Source organism: Chaetomium fimeti (assembly GCF_033439085.1).
Source record: "Chaetomium fimeti strain CBS 168.71 chromosome Unknown B0H64scaffold_2, whole genome shotgun sequence".
NCBI classification, from domain to species: domain Eukaryota; kingdom Fungi; phylum Ascomycota; class Sordariomycetes; order Sordariales; family Chaetomiaceae; genus Chaetomium; species Chaetomium fimeti.
The window spans coordinates 565,703-582,318 of NW_026944330.1; the positions used below are offsets into that span (position 1 = coordinate 565,703).

The 16,616-nt window shown below is 58.2% G+C and overlaps 3 protein-coding genes across 3 annotated transcripts; 1 reads left to right on the plus strand and 2 right to left on the minus strand.

Moving 5' to 3' along the window:
* Positions 1 to 4,340: 4,340 nt before the first annotated feature.
* B0H64DRAFT_318741 (uncharacterized protein) lies at positions 4,341 to 7,483 on the plus strand (the record flags this gene model as incomplete). Its single annotated transcript, XM_062800404.1, has 3 exons — positions 4,341 to 4,858; positions 4,954 to 5,314; positions 5,441 to 7,483. The coding sequence occupies 3 exons, from the start codon at positions 4,341 to 4,343 to the stop codon at positions 7,481 to 7,483; spliced, it is 2,922 nt and encodes a 973-aa protein (XP_062661821.1).
* Positions 7,484 to 8,353: 870 nt separating this feature from the next.
* B0H64DRAFT_353823 (Aldehyde/histidinol dehydrogenase) lies at positions 8,354 to 10,460 on the minus strand (the record flags this gene model as incomplete). The annotated part of the gene is made up of 3 exons (XM_062801516.1): positions 10,225 to 10,460; positions 10,007 to 10,172; positions 8,354 to 9,943 (listed from the first exon to the last, which is right to left on the minus strand). The coding sequence occupies exons 1-3, from the start codon at positions 10,284 to 10,286 to the stop codon at positions 8,354 to 8,356; spliced, it is 1,818 nt and encodes a 605-aa protein (XP_062661822.1). The 5' UTR covers positions 10,287 to 10,460.
* An 807-nt stretch (positions 10,461 to 11,267) lies between these two features.
* On the minus strand, positions 11,268 to 16,021 carry B0H64DRAFT_317993 (uncharacterized protein; the record flags this gene model as incomplete). Its single annotated transcript, XM_062800363.1, has 3 exons — positions 11,268 to 12,279; positions 12,338 to 15,510; positions 15,572 to 16,021. 3 exons carry the CDS (start codon positions 16,019 to 16,021, stop codon positions 11,268 to 11,270), a joined length of 4,635 nt encoding a protein of 1,544 aa, XP_062661823.1.
* Between the last annotated feature and the right edge of the window lie 595 nt (positions 16,022 to 16,616).

Below are 16,616 nucleotides of genomic sequence, written 5' to 3' on the forward strand. Positions count from 1 at the left end.
TTGGGGAACCATATTATGCGGCACTGTGCTCAAGCCGGACTTCAAGGATCGCTTATGTCGGAGGAATTGCGTGGAAGTTCATCTTCAGTGTAACATTAATGATGATAGGCTACGACTTTGCCGGGAACGATGTAGCCTACCTGCCCACGGTTCCTGTATGAGTCTTGGTGTGTCTTAACACGAGTCTAGGTCAACCTAAAGGTTTGTGAACTGGAAAAAGAAACATAGAACATCATAAGACTTTGGATTAGTACCTGCAAGATGTGGAAATGACGCTATTGGTTACGGAGTTGGGCAACTTATACTCAAAATCGGCAAGGGAGATGTGTTGGGAGATGGACCTAATGCCACAGCTAGGCGGAAGAAAAACTCGGCGCAAAGTGTGGTAGGTTGCTCAAAGTAGAGGCTCGCATATTAGGTCCAATTGGACTTCTGGATACCAGCCTCCTCTGTCTGACGAGCCTGGGAGAAGCGGGACCATGTTTCGGGAAGCCATCTTGTGGCATCGGGAAGATACCGAGTCAGGGATTCAACGCGATATAGCGGAAGGGAAAGCCCGGAACAGGTCAGCAAGAACCCGGGCTGTATCGAATCGTTAGATACATACTAATACTATGTGTGTGCTGTCCACGGAGATGTATGGGTTCGTCGGTGACAGAGATTGCGAATCTGATCTCATCGAGCCCCGAGCCCTGAATGGACAATGTGATAGCCATGACGACTTGGATGATAAGGGAGGGACGGGGGTTGGTTTGCCTTCGATGAGGTATATAGGATTGCCTTGTCCCGGCATATTGCCCTTTTTTCGCACTGGAACTCGCGGCTCTTGCGAGCCCCAAAGGCCCTCGAACAAGGTGACTTCACCTTCCCCTTCCCTTATCATCCCGCCATTCGCTTCCCCCTTTTCCACCCTCAAGTCGGTCCGTCTGACCTGATGGGACAATTAGGGTTAGGGTTCTCACAGCGCGGGGCGGCTCGTTAATGACAGTCATCAGCCAAAACAATCGATTGATATCGGTGAGTCGGGCAATCACCCAATCACCCCCACGCACCGTCGCCGTGGTTCAGCCCCCACGCGCGGCAGGGACCCTTATTGGGTATCTATTCGGAGATCAGCCTCCCGGTCTGGATGCTCGACGAAACCACAGAAGGGTTGAACAGCACGGATCCTCCGCGGCAACGACGGAGCGCAGCCGAAGGGGCTGAGATGCGTTTCTTGATTTCGTCCAGACGGGATCGACGCCGGTGACTGCGATTCGTTGGGGTGGGGGGAGCTTGGAACGAAGAAGACCGGCCCGTTCAAAAGCCGCAGGCATGTTACTCCCGTCGGGAAGCGTTCCCGGCGATGGAATAGCGGCACTTCGTACAAAGTGTTGTGGGAATGGTCATGGCGCCGAGCTGTTGGTCTTATCGAGGAGCCAAGCATCGGAGCGGCAGGGGACCAGTCCCTGCAACAGAGACCCCACCCGAAGCTTTGATAAGAGCGTCCCCGGGCGCGAAGAAGAGCGGAAAGCGCAGCGAAGTCGGATGGACGACTCAGCGGCAACAGCGTGAGCGTGAGGCCGGCGTCAACGACTCGAGAGCCATTTCACGGGCCGATTCCGGGACGGGCAAAGATTGAAGGGATCCTTTTGTGGAGAGACGGCAACTGCACCATGTCGGAAGTGAGCGTTTGAGAGGCTGCAAGCGAAGCTTTCGTTCCGGTTCCTACCGATGCGGGTTCTTGCAAAGGCTAAATTCGAGATTCGCGAGTGGAGAGGCTGGGGGTTCGGGCGGTTCTCTCCCGTTGTCCTGGGCCTTGAACCAGAGACGGCGTCGGAAGATGGTCACCACAGCCGCATCGCTGAAGGCGCCCTTTGATGGATGGGTTGGGTTGGCAAGCAAAGCTGGCCGCAACAGTAATATCGCCAAGCCCTTTTGGGGGGATCCATACTCTGTCGTACTTCGTCCACCTTTCTATGCCAGTGTTTTGGGGCTTTCGAGATGGGAAAGCGGCCGTTGTTGGATGCGACTTCTCGGACCCATCGTCATCTCATGGGTAGAGGGTCTAAGTGGGGCAGGTCATGGAACTTCCCTGCCCGCGATTCACTAGCTCAAAGTATCCGTAGGTAGTCTTGCGTCGTCACCAACGTGTGTTTTTGTCCGTTTAAGCGGTGAAAAGAGAGAGGGAGGCAAAACCGTGGGCCGTCCAATTCGGAATCCAGAGGTTACAAGCGGGTGAGCGTCTTGGTGCCTCGGAAAGGACTGAGGGCCGTTCCATCGAATTGATTGTCGAAGTGGGGGTCCCATGCAAGCGCTTTAGGCCCTGGTCTCGATGTACCGAGTACCCCCCTCGTGCCTCCCCACCCCATGTGCTGAAAGACTCCCAACTTCGAATTGTATCCCGCTCACCAATTGACGTCCATGCGAAGTACTGTTCCCCTTTTTTGGAACCGCTGGGCCCCCCGCCAGAGCAGCGACCTGCACCCCGCAGAGGCCAGACTCTCGCGCACATCGTCCCGCCCCGAGGAGGTGGGGTGACGGGCAGCTCTGGCAGGGTGACAGAACAGGTCGCTGCGGTGGGACAGGCGCACATGTCAGCTAGTTACTGTGTGACTTCTTAAGAGCGAGGGACAATAACGCCGCTGATAGGAGCTCGGATCTGACCCGAACTGATATTGCCGAATGGGAAGAGAATGTCGACTAACGGCTCCAAGCTTGTTGAAAAACAGGCATGTTGAGTCGTTGCTCGCCGTCGTTGAATATACACGTGGGATGGCGACTCGACTAGACTGGGTGGCCTTCAACCCCCATCCGTGAAGGCTGGGGGCCACCCAAACATCCGTGGCTTGATCTGTCGATGCAGCGCACTCGAGCGGATGACCTGTGCCGGGCCTTCGTCGAAGCTGGTACACTACCCGGTGCCCCCGCGCGGGCGCCTGACTGTGTCTCCTCTCCTTATTGCGAGCGCACACTGCATTCAAGAGGAGAGGTTAGCAATGACAATTTATGTCAAGTTATCAACTACCCAGGCCCATCAATGCCCCGCCCCCGTCTGCTTGCCCATGCTCACAAGCAGCCAACGGCCTGGAACGACGCCATTGGGGTGGCCCCGAGGATCATGACAACGGCTGACGCCGCATCGCGAACATGTCGCTGTGCGACGCGGGGACATTCCACGCCAAGAGCTCCCACATCCCGCCCTGCCTGCTTCACGGCTCACCGGGTGGGGCAAGTACTGGTGACTTCGGCCGGCTTGCCCATTTTACAACGTACTTGCAGTAGAGGTTGGGACCCCCGATCGACCCAAGTTTTCGAAACACGGGACGGCCCATTTCGTTCTTCGGTGGTCAACGTTTTGGGATCATAATAATGGCCTGTTCGTAGAGCTGGCGGATATTAGAACGGGCGAGATTGCGCTTTCTCTCCGTCAGCAGCGGCGTCAGGAGCGTGGCGGACTGTCTGGATGATTGTGATGGTGGGGAGGAATCGCAGTGGGGCGAGAAGCTCATCAGAACGAGGCCCTTGTCGGTTCTGTTCCCGAGTGGGTTGCGGTGCGACGTGGGCCTGTGACAAAACCGAGCATGGAACAAATATGTCCTGACGCAAGTGAGGGAACTCGAGCGTGTCGAGGTAACTTCTCAACGTGGGCGGGACATCTACGCAGTATGATCACTGCCTCCTTCGGGTGTGGCTGGCCCATCCTTTGTCTTCCATTAAAGCAACTCCCTGCTTTTCTTCCTTCTTCGGTCTTTCCTCCCCACTTCCATCCATCAACTCTCGGGGCTTCCCACGAGGCTTGGCGGGGTCGTGTTGCATTGAAGCCCCATGCCCAGCGGTGGCAGCGGGCAGCGGGCAGGGGCCACATCTCTGTTTCTCAGCGAGCCGCTGTGAGTGAGCGGAGCCCACTTGAACTCTTTCCTAGAAGGTCACCACTTTGCCGGCCGGCCCTTTCCTTCCCTCCCCCAAGCCGTTTGAGAGAAACGTAAAAGGAAAAATAAGCCTTTTCCACTTTGCATCGTTTCCTCTCTTTTTAGGCTTCAACTCTGCTGCCAAGGTCCAAGTTCGCCGCAGTCCCCACACTGCCCGGTGGTGAACACACACTGTGTGTTTGGCGGCGCAATTGCAGAACTGGCCCGCCCAGCATAAGCCTGTTTCCTTTCACAGAACCCGGCTCACCTGGGACTTGCCTGCACTGCACTGCACCACAAGCGCGGCCTGTGCTGCACTCGGGCGTGGGGAAGGCCCAGCAGGCCGAGAGAGCAACGGAGCCAACTCTCCTTTGCCTCGGCGGCACCAGCGCCCTTCCTTTTCACCCAAATCCCCCCAAATCTCGATCGGGTCTCATCCGTTGCATCGCAATGGCAGCGACCGCGACGGACCCTTTTGCGGCGTCGAGCCCGTTGTCTTCGATGCATCCTACAATGACTGAACACGACTTCCGCTTTCCACGAAGGCCAGGTGATGCCGCTCCCGGGAATCGGAGACCCGACCGATTCGACCAAGATCGCGCATCTACTTCTGGCGCTAGGATGGCCACAATGTCATCAACGACAACCGGGACACCAAGGATCATGACGACAGGACCGACCGGCCAGCGTTCCGGGCTCCGTGAGTCCCGTCTAGACCTTCCCCTGACTCATGGCGCTGCCCACCCGGACATGCTGCGCTCCGCCGCCTTCCAGCCGTTTCAGCAGAACATGATGCGTGAGGGCCAGAGCCTAGACGAGATGCAGAGGCAGGACCCGCTGGCCACCCAGATCTGGAAGTTTTACGCCAGGACGAAGCAGCTTCTTCCCGCCCAGGAGCGTATGGAGAACCTGACGTGGCGAATGATGCATCTCAAACTGCAGAGGACAAGAGCGGCCAACGCGATAAAGTACGTTTTTCGTCTTGCCGCGGTTTCTAGTATGCTGTCTTGGACGTTCGACAGTTGCGGAAGAGAGAGAGTGCTAACTTTGTGGGCCGACGAAGAAACAACCGTGCTCCAGGCGCATCAGCGAATGCCCCCAGCGGGATTGCGCAATTGCGCAAGTCGACCGAGCATGCCCCGCTGCCGTCGGATCCAATGAACCTGGACGACTTCATCCACAACGACAACGTCGGAACACCAGCCGGCCTCGCCTTGACCCCGACCCCGGAAACCATGCGCCAGGCCGAGGATAGGCCAGCCCACCCCACGGCGGCCGCCATTCCCATCAAGTCTCGCAAGGACTCCTCTCAGCACTTGGCTCCCCAGTCGGTGCCCGTCGCCGCCCACCAAAGGGTGCAGGACGAGTTTGGCTATCTCCCTCGACACCCGCGCAAGACTAGCATCGACGAGACCGGCCAGCGTGTAAGTTCACGCCCCTTGTTGTGTAAACGACGGCTCTGCCACGAGATCGTCGCCTTTCCCCGCCTCGTATTGCGATGACGTCTTTCTGTTTGTGATGGCGATCTGATCTTGCGTGCCTCTCAACAGACCCGGAAGCGTCCGGCCAACTTCTCCCCGCACGTCCCCGCCGTCAACAGCGGCGTTGCGACAAATGGACTCGACGCCGACGCGGAATTGAACGAGTACTCGCTCGACCACTTACACCAGGCCGCCGCCATGACCCAGCCGCCCAATCACACGGGAGTTCCCTTCCCGCTTGACACCTTTCGCTTGAACGACCTCAGCCTTACCTCTGCCGGTCCGTTCCAGCAGAACTTCTCCTTCTCCCCGGCCACATCGCCAATGGTGGCCAATGACCCGTTCGCTAGCCTCTATAATGGCTCCTCCGTGCCTTCTGGCCCCTTGGGCGCCGATTTCTATTCCCCTCCAGGATCTGCGTACCAGTCCGCTGTTTCCACCCCCCACCCCCTGCGTGATGGCGATGGCTTTTATTTTGGCCAGATGGATATGCGCCATCTGCGCCAGCACCCGTACAGGACTGTCCATACGGGGATGGCCAACGCATTGGGGCAGCAATTTCCGTACGGCGCTAATGGCAACTTGATGTTCCCTACTGCCTCTACCGGTTCCGAATCGACTTCCACATTCAACGCACCGACCTCTTTCGGCCACGTCGACCCAACGCGGGTGTTCCAGCAGGAGCTCCCTGCTCGGTCCCCTGCCGTTGGCTTGGGCCAAGAGAGCATGTTTTCGTTTGGCGCCGATTCGGACGATGAGGAGGGCGGTGCTTTTGCTGACCGCAACATTCCGATACCACAAGACCTCTCCCCCCAGGGCATGGAGGACAGCGGGTTTAACAGCTCGTCGCTCCAATGGGACCCATCCCTCCCCGGTAACTTCAGTATGCAGGCAGCCAGGTACCCGGCCGGGCCTACTCGGAAACAGGTGACAATAGGTGGTACGACTACCGACTACGTCGACTCGAGTGGCGACTGGGAAGGAGCGGGGTTGAACCGGTCGCAGTCGCAGTCGTTCGGTACCACGGATGCGCGCACCGGTAAAGTACCGCGAACGTCTTCGACGCCGAGACTGGCCAATCGAGCGAATCCGTTCGATAGGTTGGCGCGGTCGACGCCAAACTCGCCACCTGCCGAGGCCAACCAGGCGTCGGCTTTCTCCTCTACTAGCACTAGCCGTCCTTCGTCCCCTCCTCCGACGTCGAGACATGGATCGACAACCAACCTCCAAGCGGCCGGGAGCAGTCAGGCCGAGAGCAGTTCCAACGCCAACGCCAATGCACCTACGACATGTACAAACTGCTTTACCCAGACAACGCCACTCTGGCGCCGAAACCCCGAGGGTCAACCCTTGTGTAACGCTTGCGGTTTGTTCCTCAAACTTCACGGTGTGGTTCGGCCTCTGAGCTTGAAAACGGATGTTATCAAGAAGCGAAACCGCGGCTCCGGTTCGAGTCTCCCTGTTGGTGGTTCAAGTACCCGGTCCAGAAAGAATGCCGGCTCCTCAGGAGGCATAACCAAACGCGGTTCTACACTCTCTGTCTCGTCGGCCGCCAACCCCCCGCCGGTACAGGCAAGCACACCTCCCGCGGCTCAGCACAGAGCCAACAGTGTCAATGACAGCGAGAGCCCCGCGAGCGGTGCCGCCTCGGCCGCAAACTCATCGGGAAACACACCCACCAGCTATCACAATGGCCCCGGCTCGTCTAACGGCGCAGTCGGCGGGAAAGGCGTCGTCCCCATCGCTGCGGCTCCGGCGAAACCTATCCCTGGGCCGGGCGCCGCTTCGCTCCCGCGCACCACAGCTCCTTCCGTTTCTTCCTCAAAACGTCAGCGTCGCTACAGCAAGAGTGTTGTGGCGATGGAGCACTCGTCGCTCACCGGCATGGACATCGACAGCCCAGAGAGCTCCACGAGCTCCAACGAGGCCGCCGCATTGTCCAGGCCCATGGGCTCGAGCAGCACGCTGACCGCCATGCAGCCTAGCTCTAGCAGTCTGAGCTTGTCTGCCAGCGGTTTTGGCGCCGCGACCATGCAGCAGCGGCCGCTGGCTGGGCCGGGAAGCCAGCGGGCCGGGCCGCAGGAATGGGAGTGGTTGACCATGAGCTTGTAACACGGTGGGCGCGTGATCTTGGCTTGGCTTGGACTGCTCTTGTCTCGCACCGCACAGGCTCGGCGTGACCAGACGGTGCTTTCAATATATGAGGGCAGAGAACGCTTGATGACGGAAACGAACCACAGGGGGTTATACACACGACAGCTGGCATTCGGATTTCGGGGGCGTTTATCTTTCTACAGCTCGGCCAGCCATTGACGCTCATTTACGTTCCGGGGGACTCGTGCGGATGCAGGCTGGAAGGAGCCTGAACCGAACGGACAACGTAAGGCGGGACGGGGTTTCCTCAAGTACATACACACACTTCGGGGGGGGTTTCTTTCATTCTTTTCTTCTCTGGGATAAGGGGGTGCTGGAGGATACCTAGATGGGAGGGCGATGGGTGGCTGAGTAGACGATTGGGATACCCTTCTTTAAGTACGTACGGGTTGAGAGAGAGGGTTTTGGGTTAGGGGGTTCATGGGTGGGGGTATGTGATGGGGGTTGCAGTATAGGGATTAGGGTTAGCGCTTGGTATGTACATGTGTAAATGGAGTACTGTTCCGATTATTGCGCTGCTATCCCGACTGCTTAGGTGATAGGGGGCAAACTTTGTGTTGGGGTTTGGGAAGGGGGGGCGTCGAATCTTGACAATTGGTAAGAATAGGTCTCGGTATCACAGGAGTGGGAGACGGGGAAGTTGCCCTGTTGGTATATACACCAAGAAACAGGAATTGGTTTCAACAAGTTGGTTTCAATAAATTAAGGTATTAGATGTCATGTTATCAGACCGCGAACGCGGGTGTTGCCCTTGCGGATACCCCCCATTTATACATGCTCCTGGCGGTCACATTCCCCTCCCCTTCTCCTTCCATCATCAAACACCCCCTAACTATTCTTCATAATCCCCAACACCCCCCCGACCTTCCTTACAAGCCCCATCCCATACCCCACCTCCACCACCCCCCTCGCAAACCGCCAGCTCCGCTCCTGGTCCATGACCGGGTACTGCATGGCGGGCGGCAGCGCCGTCCGGATCCCCAGCCACGCCGCGCGGTCCTCGCACACGGCCTTGAGGTTGCACAGGCCGCGCAGGCCTTCGTCGCCGGCGAAGCGGCCGTAGCCGGAGCCGGCCACGCCGCCGAAGGGCAGCTGCACGGCGTAGGTGGCGCCGAAGTCGTTGACGGCGACCATGCCGGCTTTCACGCCGCGCACGATGCGCGCGAGGCGCGGGTCCGACTCGCTGCCGAACACCGAGCTGCCGAGCCCGAAGTGCGGCGCGTTGGCCACCGACAGCACCGCCTCGGCGGTTGCTGCGGGCGCGCGCATGAGCACCATCACGGGCGCGAAGCACTCCTCGTTGGCGATGGCCATGTCCGGGGTCACGTCGGCGAGCAGGGTCGGGGAGAAGTAGTGGCCCTTGGGGTGGTCCGGGTGGATGAAGCGCTTGCCGCCGGCGAGCAGGCGGGCGCCGTGCCGGACGGCGTCGGCGATCAGGCCCTCGAGGCGCGCGAAGGAGGCGTCGGAGATCATGGCGCCCATGTCGGCGGTGGGCCCCAGGCGGAGGGCGCGCACGCGGGGTTCGAGGATGGAGACGAGGCGGTCGTAGATGGCCGGGGTCGCGACGATGCGCTCGATGCCGATGCAGTTCTGGCCCGAGGCCTGGAAGGAGCCGCGCATGAGGATCTCGATGACGCGCGGGAGGTCGCGCTTGCTGACCGAGTCGAGGATCATGCAGGCGTCTTTGCCGCCGAGTTCGGCGACGACGGGGATTAGGGAGTTGGCGGCGGAGGCGGCGACTTTGTGGCAGATGGGGCGGGAACCGATGAAGGTGATGTGGGAGATGCCGGGGTGGGAGGTGATGTGGTTTGCTGTTTGCGGCCAGCAGACAACGGTCTGGACGAGGGCTGGGTCGTGGCCGTGAGCGATGAGCGCGCCGCGGGCAATGTTGGTGAAAAAAGAGGAACTCCATGCTGTTTGTTCCGAGACCTTGACCATGATTGCGTTGCCCGAAAATAGGGCACTGATAACGGGCCCGATGAAGTTGTGGAAGGGGTAGTTCCAGCTGACGAGGGCGGCCACAACGCCCAAGGGCTCGTAGTAAACGGTGTTGCGCTTGTATGCCATGAGCAGGTTCGTCGGCCGCCGCGAAGGGAGCAAGGCTTTTTCGCCGTGCTTGATGGTCCACTGGAGCTTTTCGGCCGTCACGAGGACCTCCCCCAGCTGCGCATCCACCATGGTCTTGCCGCTGTCGAGGCAGGCCACGCGACAGATCTCCTCCTGATTATCCAGGACATACTGGAGTAGGGAACGCAGAACGGCGCGGCGTTCACGGAATGAGGTAGTAGCCCATTTTGTCTGGGCAGCCTGTGCCTGCTCGATGGCTCGGTTGATGTCGTTTGGTGTCGAGGGGTTCACGAGGCCGAGGAACTGCCCGGTCGCGGGGGCATAGCACTGAACGGCGGTGGAGCCGGAGGCCTGGATCCAACATCGTCAGCTATGTTATGGTAACCAGAAATCCTACACTCGACGATGGCGCACCTTGATGGCAGGCTCGTCAAGAATTTCGACCTTGTCGGGCCTCTTGGGCGAAGGGACGTTGTAGCGGATCGGCTGGTCGTTTTCGTGAAGCGCAAGATATAGGAGAGCTAGGGCGCCCAGGCCCGTCCAGAGGAGCGGCCATGCAAACTCCGGGATATCGACTAGTCTAAAATGCTTGTAAGTCTTACGAAGCAAATGCTGTGACGGTCTCTCCTCACCCTAGGTCCTGAGCCGCGACACGGAGCTGCTCGAGCAGACTCCCCACCGCCTCTGTCGCCATCGTCGTCGGCTTTTGTGTCCAGCACGGTCTCAGCAGCACGGTCTCAGTACATTCAGCTGGTAGGTGTTAATGTGATTGGCCTAGTTGTGAACCCGACACCAGTAAAGAAGGGCGGGTGTTCGTGGAGGAAAGACGTGAAGTCGTCCAGGGCGCAAGGCGTTGAATCGATCTTGTCGCGTCACACCACTTTTTGATGGGGCTTCTGGTGCTTGGCTCAGGGGCTTGGCAGGGGAAACTCACAGCGGCCGCAAGGGTTCACGACCCACATCCCCAGCGGCCAGAGCCGAATCCTTGGCGCTGTCGTTGGAATGGAAACGGGAACTCGATCGAGTCCCCGGCGGACCGCTTTCGACTCCGCCGGAAAGGCTTGAGCTAGGGTATACATACTGGTCCCGAACCACGAATAACTGCAGGCAACATACTCGTATCATCTCAACGAGGTATATATGCAAAATGGCTCTTGTATTGTACAGCAACAACGCAAGTTCAAGCCGCTTTGGAACATAACTTCCTCTCAGCGTCGCAAATGTATCCCATCCAAAACGCCGTATGCCATGGAAAAAAAAAGAAAACAGGAAGAACCGCGATGGAGAGAAAAAGGAAGAGGGGGAGCAGCAACCACTGAGCAGCAATAACCGCAACAAGGAACAGCCACCAGAGGGCAGTCCCGCTTCCTTCCCAGACCCCAACCAACTTTTTCCTCCCTTCATCTTTCGCATCGAACAAGTCTAACACCGACAATATTGCACCTCCTCAACTCTCTCCTCCTAGCTCCGCATATGTCGGTGGGGGTGGGGGGATATCATGCAACTTCCCTTCCATGCACGCATGCATGGCCGCCTGCTGGGATATCTAACAAGACGGGTGATCAAAAAAAAAAAAAGAAACACGCGAAACAAGAAACGGGGGACAACAAAGACCCATCACCGATACCACACGAGAAATCACATATACAGTCCAAACTCCTGCTCTTCCGTCATATCATGGATCAATACTCTTCTTGGAGAAAGCAGACAACCCCCGCTTCCTCACCGTCGTCAGGTTGAACCGCCGCTGGCCCGGGAGCCCCTGCGCCGAATGCGTCGATTCGATCCTGCTCAGGCGCGCCGCCGAGGTGAAGTCGTTACTGGCCTCGAAGCTGGGGCGCACCCGGTCCATCGACCGCCGTACCCTGTCGTACGACGGCCTGCAGCGGTCTATCGACGGCCGCGTGGCAGCGCGTTCCGGCTCCGCCCCGATCTCATCCTGCTGCTGCTGCAGCTGCAGCTGCTGCTGGTCCCGCTGTTGCTGGAGCTGGAGCTCGGCCGAGGCCCGGCTCATGATGTACGTCGTCCCGTCGCTCCCGTTCTGCGTGCGTGTGTTGTGCGTTGCGATCGAGGGCGGGTAGATTGGCCGTCTGTCCTCGTCGACGCTCGCGTATTGGGCGTGCTTCGCCTTCCTGCTCCGCCCGGACAGCTTGCCTGACGAGGACGACGATTTGGCTGATGAGTCTTCGATACCTTCGGTCGCGCTCACGGCGGCGGCAGCTGCCGCGTCGGCATCGGCATAGTCGCCGCGCTTGGCTTGCTCGCGGATGATATCCACGTCGTAAGGGAACAGCTGCTTCTGCATGGCCTTGATCACAACGCGCGGCAGGAGGCAGATGACTGGAGTGACGATCAGGCACATCCAGAAGGTCAACTCCGCGTAGATTTGCGGGGCGGCCTGATAGAACCCGGCGGCGTAGGTGAACGACGTGTACACGCCGGTCCAGAAAAAGATGAAGACGTCACTGATGAGAACGACGAGAAGCATAAGCCAATCCCACCGGTATGTGTTGATAAGGATGTAGGCGTTGATGGTGAGGACAGCCGGGTGGGCAATATAACACCCTAGCCGTGTGCGCTCCGAGACATCAAGCCCGCTTGCGGACCCCGTAGTTGTGAGGATGACGAAGATGTACGGGATAAAAAAGCTCAGGACGGACTGGTAGATGCCGTCAACCATATACGCCCTGGAGATGTCATGTTAGCAAAAGGTGGCCAAACGAGAAAGGAAGCCGGGGCAGGAACACTAACCAGAACTTAGTTTGAGTCCACTCCTTCCGCTCAATTCCGCGGCGGTAGAGCTGGGGCACCGCCAGCGACACCGTATCGCTCACATCTTGATCCAAGACGCCCATAAGGATAACTGGGACCGATGTGAAGAAGAGGTTGAACAGGAGGATGTACGTGTACTCGAAAATGTACGAGATGTCGAAATCGGTAAAGGCCTGGTACCAGAAGATGGACCACGTCCACACCATATTCTTGTAGAAGAAGTTGCTGATCGACTCTGCCAAGCGCCGATACGACCACCTGCCGTGGACCAGCACCAATCTCTGCAAGAAACGGAACTGGCCGACGGCGTAGTCGGCCGACATGACGGCTTGGCGCCCTTCAAGACCGGCAATACCCACGCCGACGTCCGCCTCCTGGATCATGGCCACGTCGTTGGCGCCGTCTCCTACCGAGAGAGTCATGACATCGAGCCCCTTCTTTACCATGGCGACGACGGCAGCTTTCTGTGCGGGGCTGACACGGCAGCAGAGCACCGACTTGCATTGTTTGCACAGCAGCAAGAACTTTTGCTTCAGGGAATCGCTCAGCGCCCAGCGAAGCGTGAAGCCGTCGATGACGAGCGCGTGTGTGGCGGCGGGGGCCTCGTGGTCTTTCATGGCCTTCTTCAGCTCTTCGTCGCTGCCCGTCATATGGAACTTTGCCAGGCCGTTGTTGAGTTGCTCTTCGCAAATCGCCAGGTACTCCTCCTCGGTCGCCATGCTAGCTTCGTCTTCATTGACCTGGAGACGGATGAGATCCATGTCGTTGTTCAGCAGATTGCAGGAGAAGCCGATGTTGATGGCTGTCTCGACCTTGTCGCCCGTGAGCACCCAGAGCTTGATCCCGGCGTCACCCAACAGCGCGATCGTGTCCGGAACGCCGTCCTGGAGACGATCTTCGATAGCAGTTCCGCCCAACAAGGTGAGGTCCCGCTCGATCTTATCGGCCACTTCCTCGAGCTTCTCCTCGCGGTTTTCTAGCGCCGTGGCGGCTACGTCGTGTTCTTTCCTAAACTCGCGGTACTGCTCCTCCGTAAGCTCTTTTTGAGCGATGCAAAGCGTCCGGAGACCCTCAACGGCAAACAACTCGAGATGCTTCGCCGTTTCTAGCCGGAGTTCGGCCTGCTCACCCTTCTTCAGACGAGCATAGATGATGCTATCGGCGCCTTTGCAGAAGAGCAAAATCCGGCCATCCGGCATCTTCACAATCGCACTCATCCTTTTCCTGCTCGAGTTAAACTCGATGGTATTAAGGACGGTGTAGTGTCTGTCAGTGCCCATGACGTTTACGTTAATCCCTTCGTTTGACGAGCCGAGAAAAGTGAACCCCATGTCACGCGCTGTGGCCACCAGGGCCGCCTCGTCCGGAGACTGAGCCTTGAAAAGCATCTTTGGGGGGTCCCCTGGCTGCTTCTCGGCAATAACGGTGTGGCAGACGGCAAGGGCCAGCATGAATTGTTCGTTCGCTTGTTGTTGTTCAGGGCCGTGCTTACCGGCGAGGTCATCGACGAAATCGGGAGCGATAAAGGTTAGGTCTTCATCGTGAAGATACGGGTTGCCGTGAAGTTGCCGAAGTCCACGAAGTGCTCTGACCTTGGCCTCGGCGATCTCGGCACGGATCGTCTTCGCTTCCTCCTCGACGTCGACGCCCAATCTCTTGTTCATACCAGCTTGGGCTTCGGTATACGCTTCGCCGTACGGTTGCCCGTTGATGGTCGCCTTCTTGAACTCCATGACGTTCTGTGTTAGAGTGCCCGTCTTGTCCGAGAAGATGTATTCGATTTGACCGACGTCGTCGGAGACGTTCCACGACTTGGGGATGCAAGGCTGGTCGATCTTGTCGTAATACATCCCAATGTCACTGTAGATGAAGAATGCTTGCGCGGTCCTCACAATTTCTAGCGAAATGTAGAGCGAGATCGGAATCAAGTTCTGGAAAACAATGAGGGCGGCCCAGAAGGTGATGAAACCAGTCAAACCCGGGGTCCCTCCGATAGACCCGTACTCAAACCAGGTCAAGGAGGCGTCCGTTTTAGCCCAGGCGATGCCGTTCGCGAGCGCCGAGATCAGACACATGACGAGAAGGATGCCGAAGTTGCAGATGACGTTGAAGTTTAGCTCTCTCGCAATACGGGGCCGCTTGTTGGGCGTGATACCGGCGTTCATCATGATCTTTGTATCATGACCGGTGAAGACAACGACACCGAGCGCCCATTCCGTGTTCCGGAGGTTGCAACCCCGCAAAAGCATGTTGTCGATACCGACGGGCTCCGACATCTCCCTCGGCTCGGCCTTGGGGTCCCAGGGAACTTGCTGTTGCCACTTGATCGCGCCGTTATATTTGTAGAGATTCGACTGCGGCGGCTCGCTATCGATGACGAACTGGGCCCGTTCACAGTCGCGAGCATGCCTTAGCGTCCGCCCGCATCGCAGAGCCGATCGAACCTTGAGGTTAGTTTCGCCGTCCAAGTTCTTCGTCTCCACGTAGCAAGAGCCATCTGGATCCGACGTCGACAGAATGATGATGTCCGCGGGGAGTTCGTCGTCGTTGTAAATGCGCACGAAGTCCCCGACCACCAAGCTCTTCCAAGCATCTCTGTGAAACCTCGCATCTCCCGAGATGGGCACCTCTTTGTTGATCAGGTCGCCCTTGAGATTTTGCAAGAGCAGCGCCTCATTTCCCATCGAGGACGAGATCGTGGGCATATCGGCGTCGCGGGGCAAGGGCGACGGCACTGGCGTCATTTGGATATCTTCATGTGCCGAGGCGACCGATTGGCGAGAATGCGGCGAAGCAACGGGTTCCCAAGGGGTGGTCCTTGTCTCGATAGACATGCGTGGGTCGGCCGTCTTGAAGGTCTGGTGGCCTGGCTCGTCCTTCTTCCACAGCCCCTCCATCGCGCGCCATATTGAGCCGAAGAAGCGGGAGTTGGCCTTCTTGAACTTCCGCCACCCCGAGACATTATCCTCCCGCACGTTGACGTTCTTCTTGCCCAACAGCCGGTGAACGGGCGCATTGTTGAGCTCGTTATCGAGATTCGTCCGTCGGTAGTCTTCAATGGCGTCCTTGATCATCGTGACGCAGATAATAAATATTAGGGGGACGGCATTGAGCCCGGGATTGACACCGCCGAAAATAGGGAAGATCTAACAATTGGCTTCTTGTCAACTCTCCCGCTGCCAAGGAGCGGAGCGCGGGCCGACTTACAACTAAAATAACGAGGAAGAGGAAGAAAATGTTGGCGATGTTTTGGAACTGGAAGAACAGGTTCTTGGGAACGAAAGAGAGCGGCGTGTATTTGGCGGTTCGAATCTTGTTTCGCGTGTACTGCTGCAACGGGTACCCGTCCTCGTCCTGAAGCTCGGGCGGCAGAGGGTTGTTGAAGAATAGCTGCCTCGGCCCCGGGCCATCGAAGACCTCCTCCTCGACACTGGTGTCATCTTTTTGCTCCTCATCGGCGGGCGGCAAGGCGTCGGTCCCTCCAGATGCCCTCTTCTTCTCGTTCGCCATGCCCTTGTTGGTGTGTTTCCTCCCCATTAGCGAGAGACGCTTTATGGAGCTGCTCTTCACCGTCAACTTCCGAGTAGCCCATCGGGACCGCTGCATGGAAAAGTCTGGCTCAACACCATCTCCTGCCCCCCCCTGCGGAGACGCCATGATGGTGGGATCGCGGGCAGGGCCCGATCACCCCGAAATGGTCGCCAGGCTGGCCAAACTTGGCCGAGTCGCTCTTCGAGGCCGCTACAATTCGAGCTTGGCGCGTCGATGGGTCGGGTCTGTGGCGGTGGGGTCTCAGGCGATAGGTACCGCACGAATCTATCGTCCAAGATGTGTCGTGCTTGGAAAGTTGTAATCGCCGCTCGAGAAATTCAGTGCAGAAGCGGCCAAGAATTGAACGGCAATAAAGGAGTACGGGGCAGACTGGGCGAAAACGTGGCGGGCGACGTGTTTCGTGACCGTTGCGAGACCCGGGGACGGTCGAGGGAGAGATTTCGATGCGCGGGCGGCGCTGGGCGCTGCTGGGGAATAGGTGGGCCGGAAGAGTCGGGGTTCCGCAAGCAGAGAGAACGAGAGGACGACGCTATGGCACGGGCAGGCCCAGGCAGTCAACAACCTGAGAGACAAATTTGGTAGCTCCCTGGTCGCGATTGCATGAATGTCAAGGAAAAGGGGGGATTTTGGATGGTGCGAATCCGTACTTTTTGCGAGAAGCAAAGGCTCTGGGGTGCCTTTCTTCGTTTGGACAAAAAAG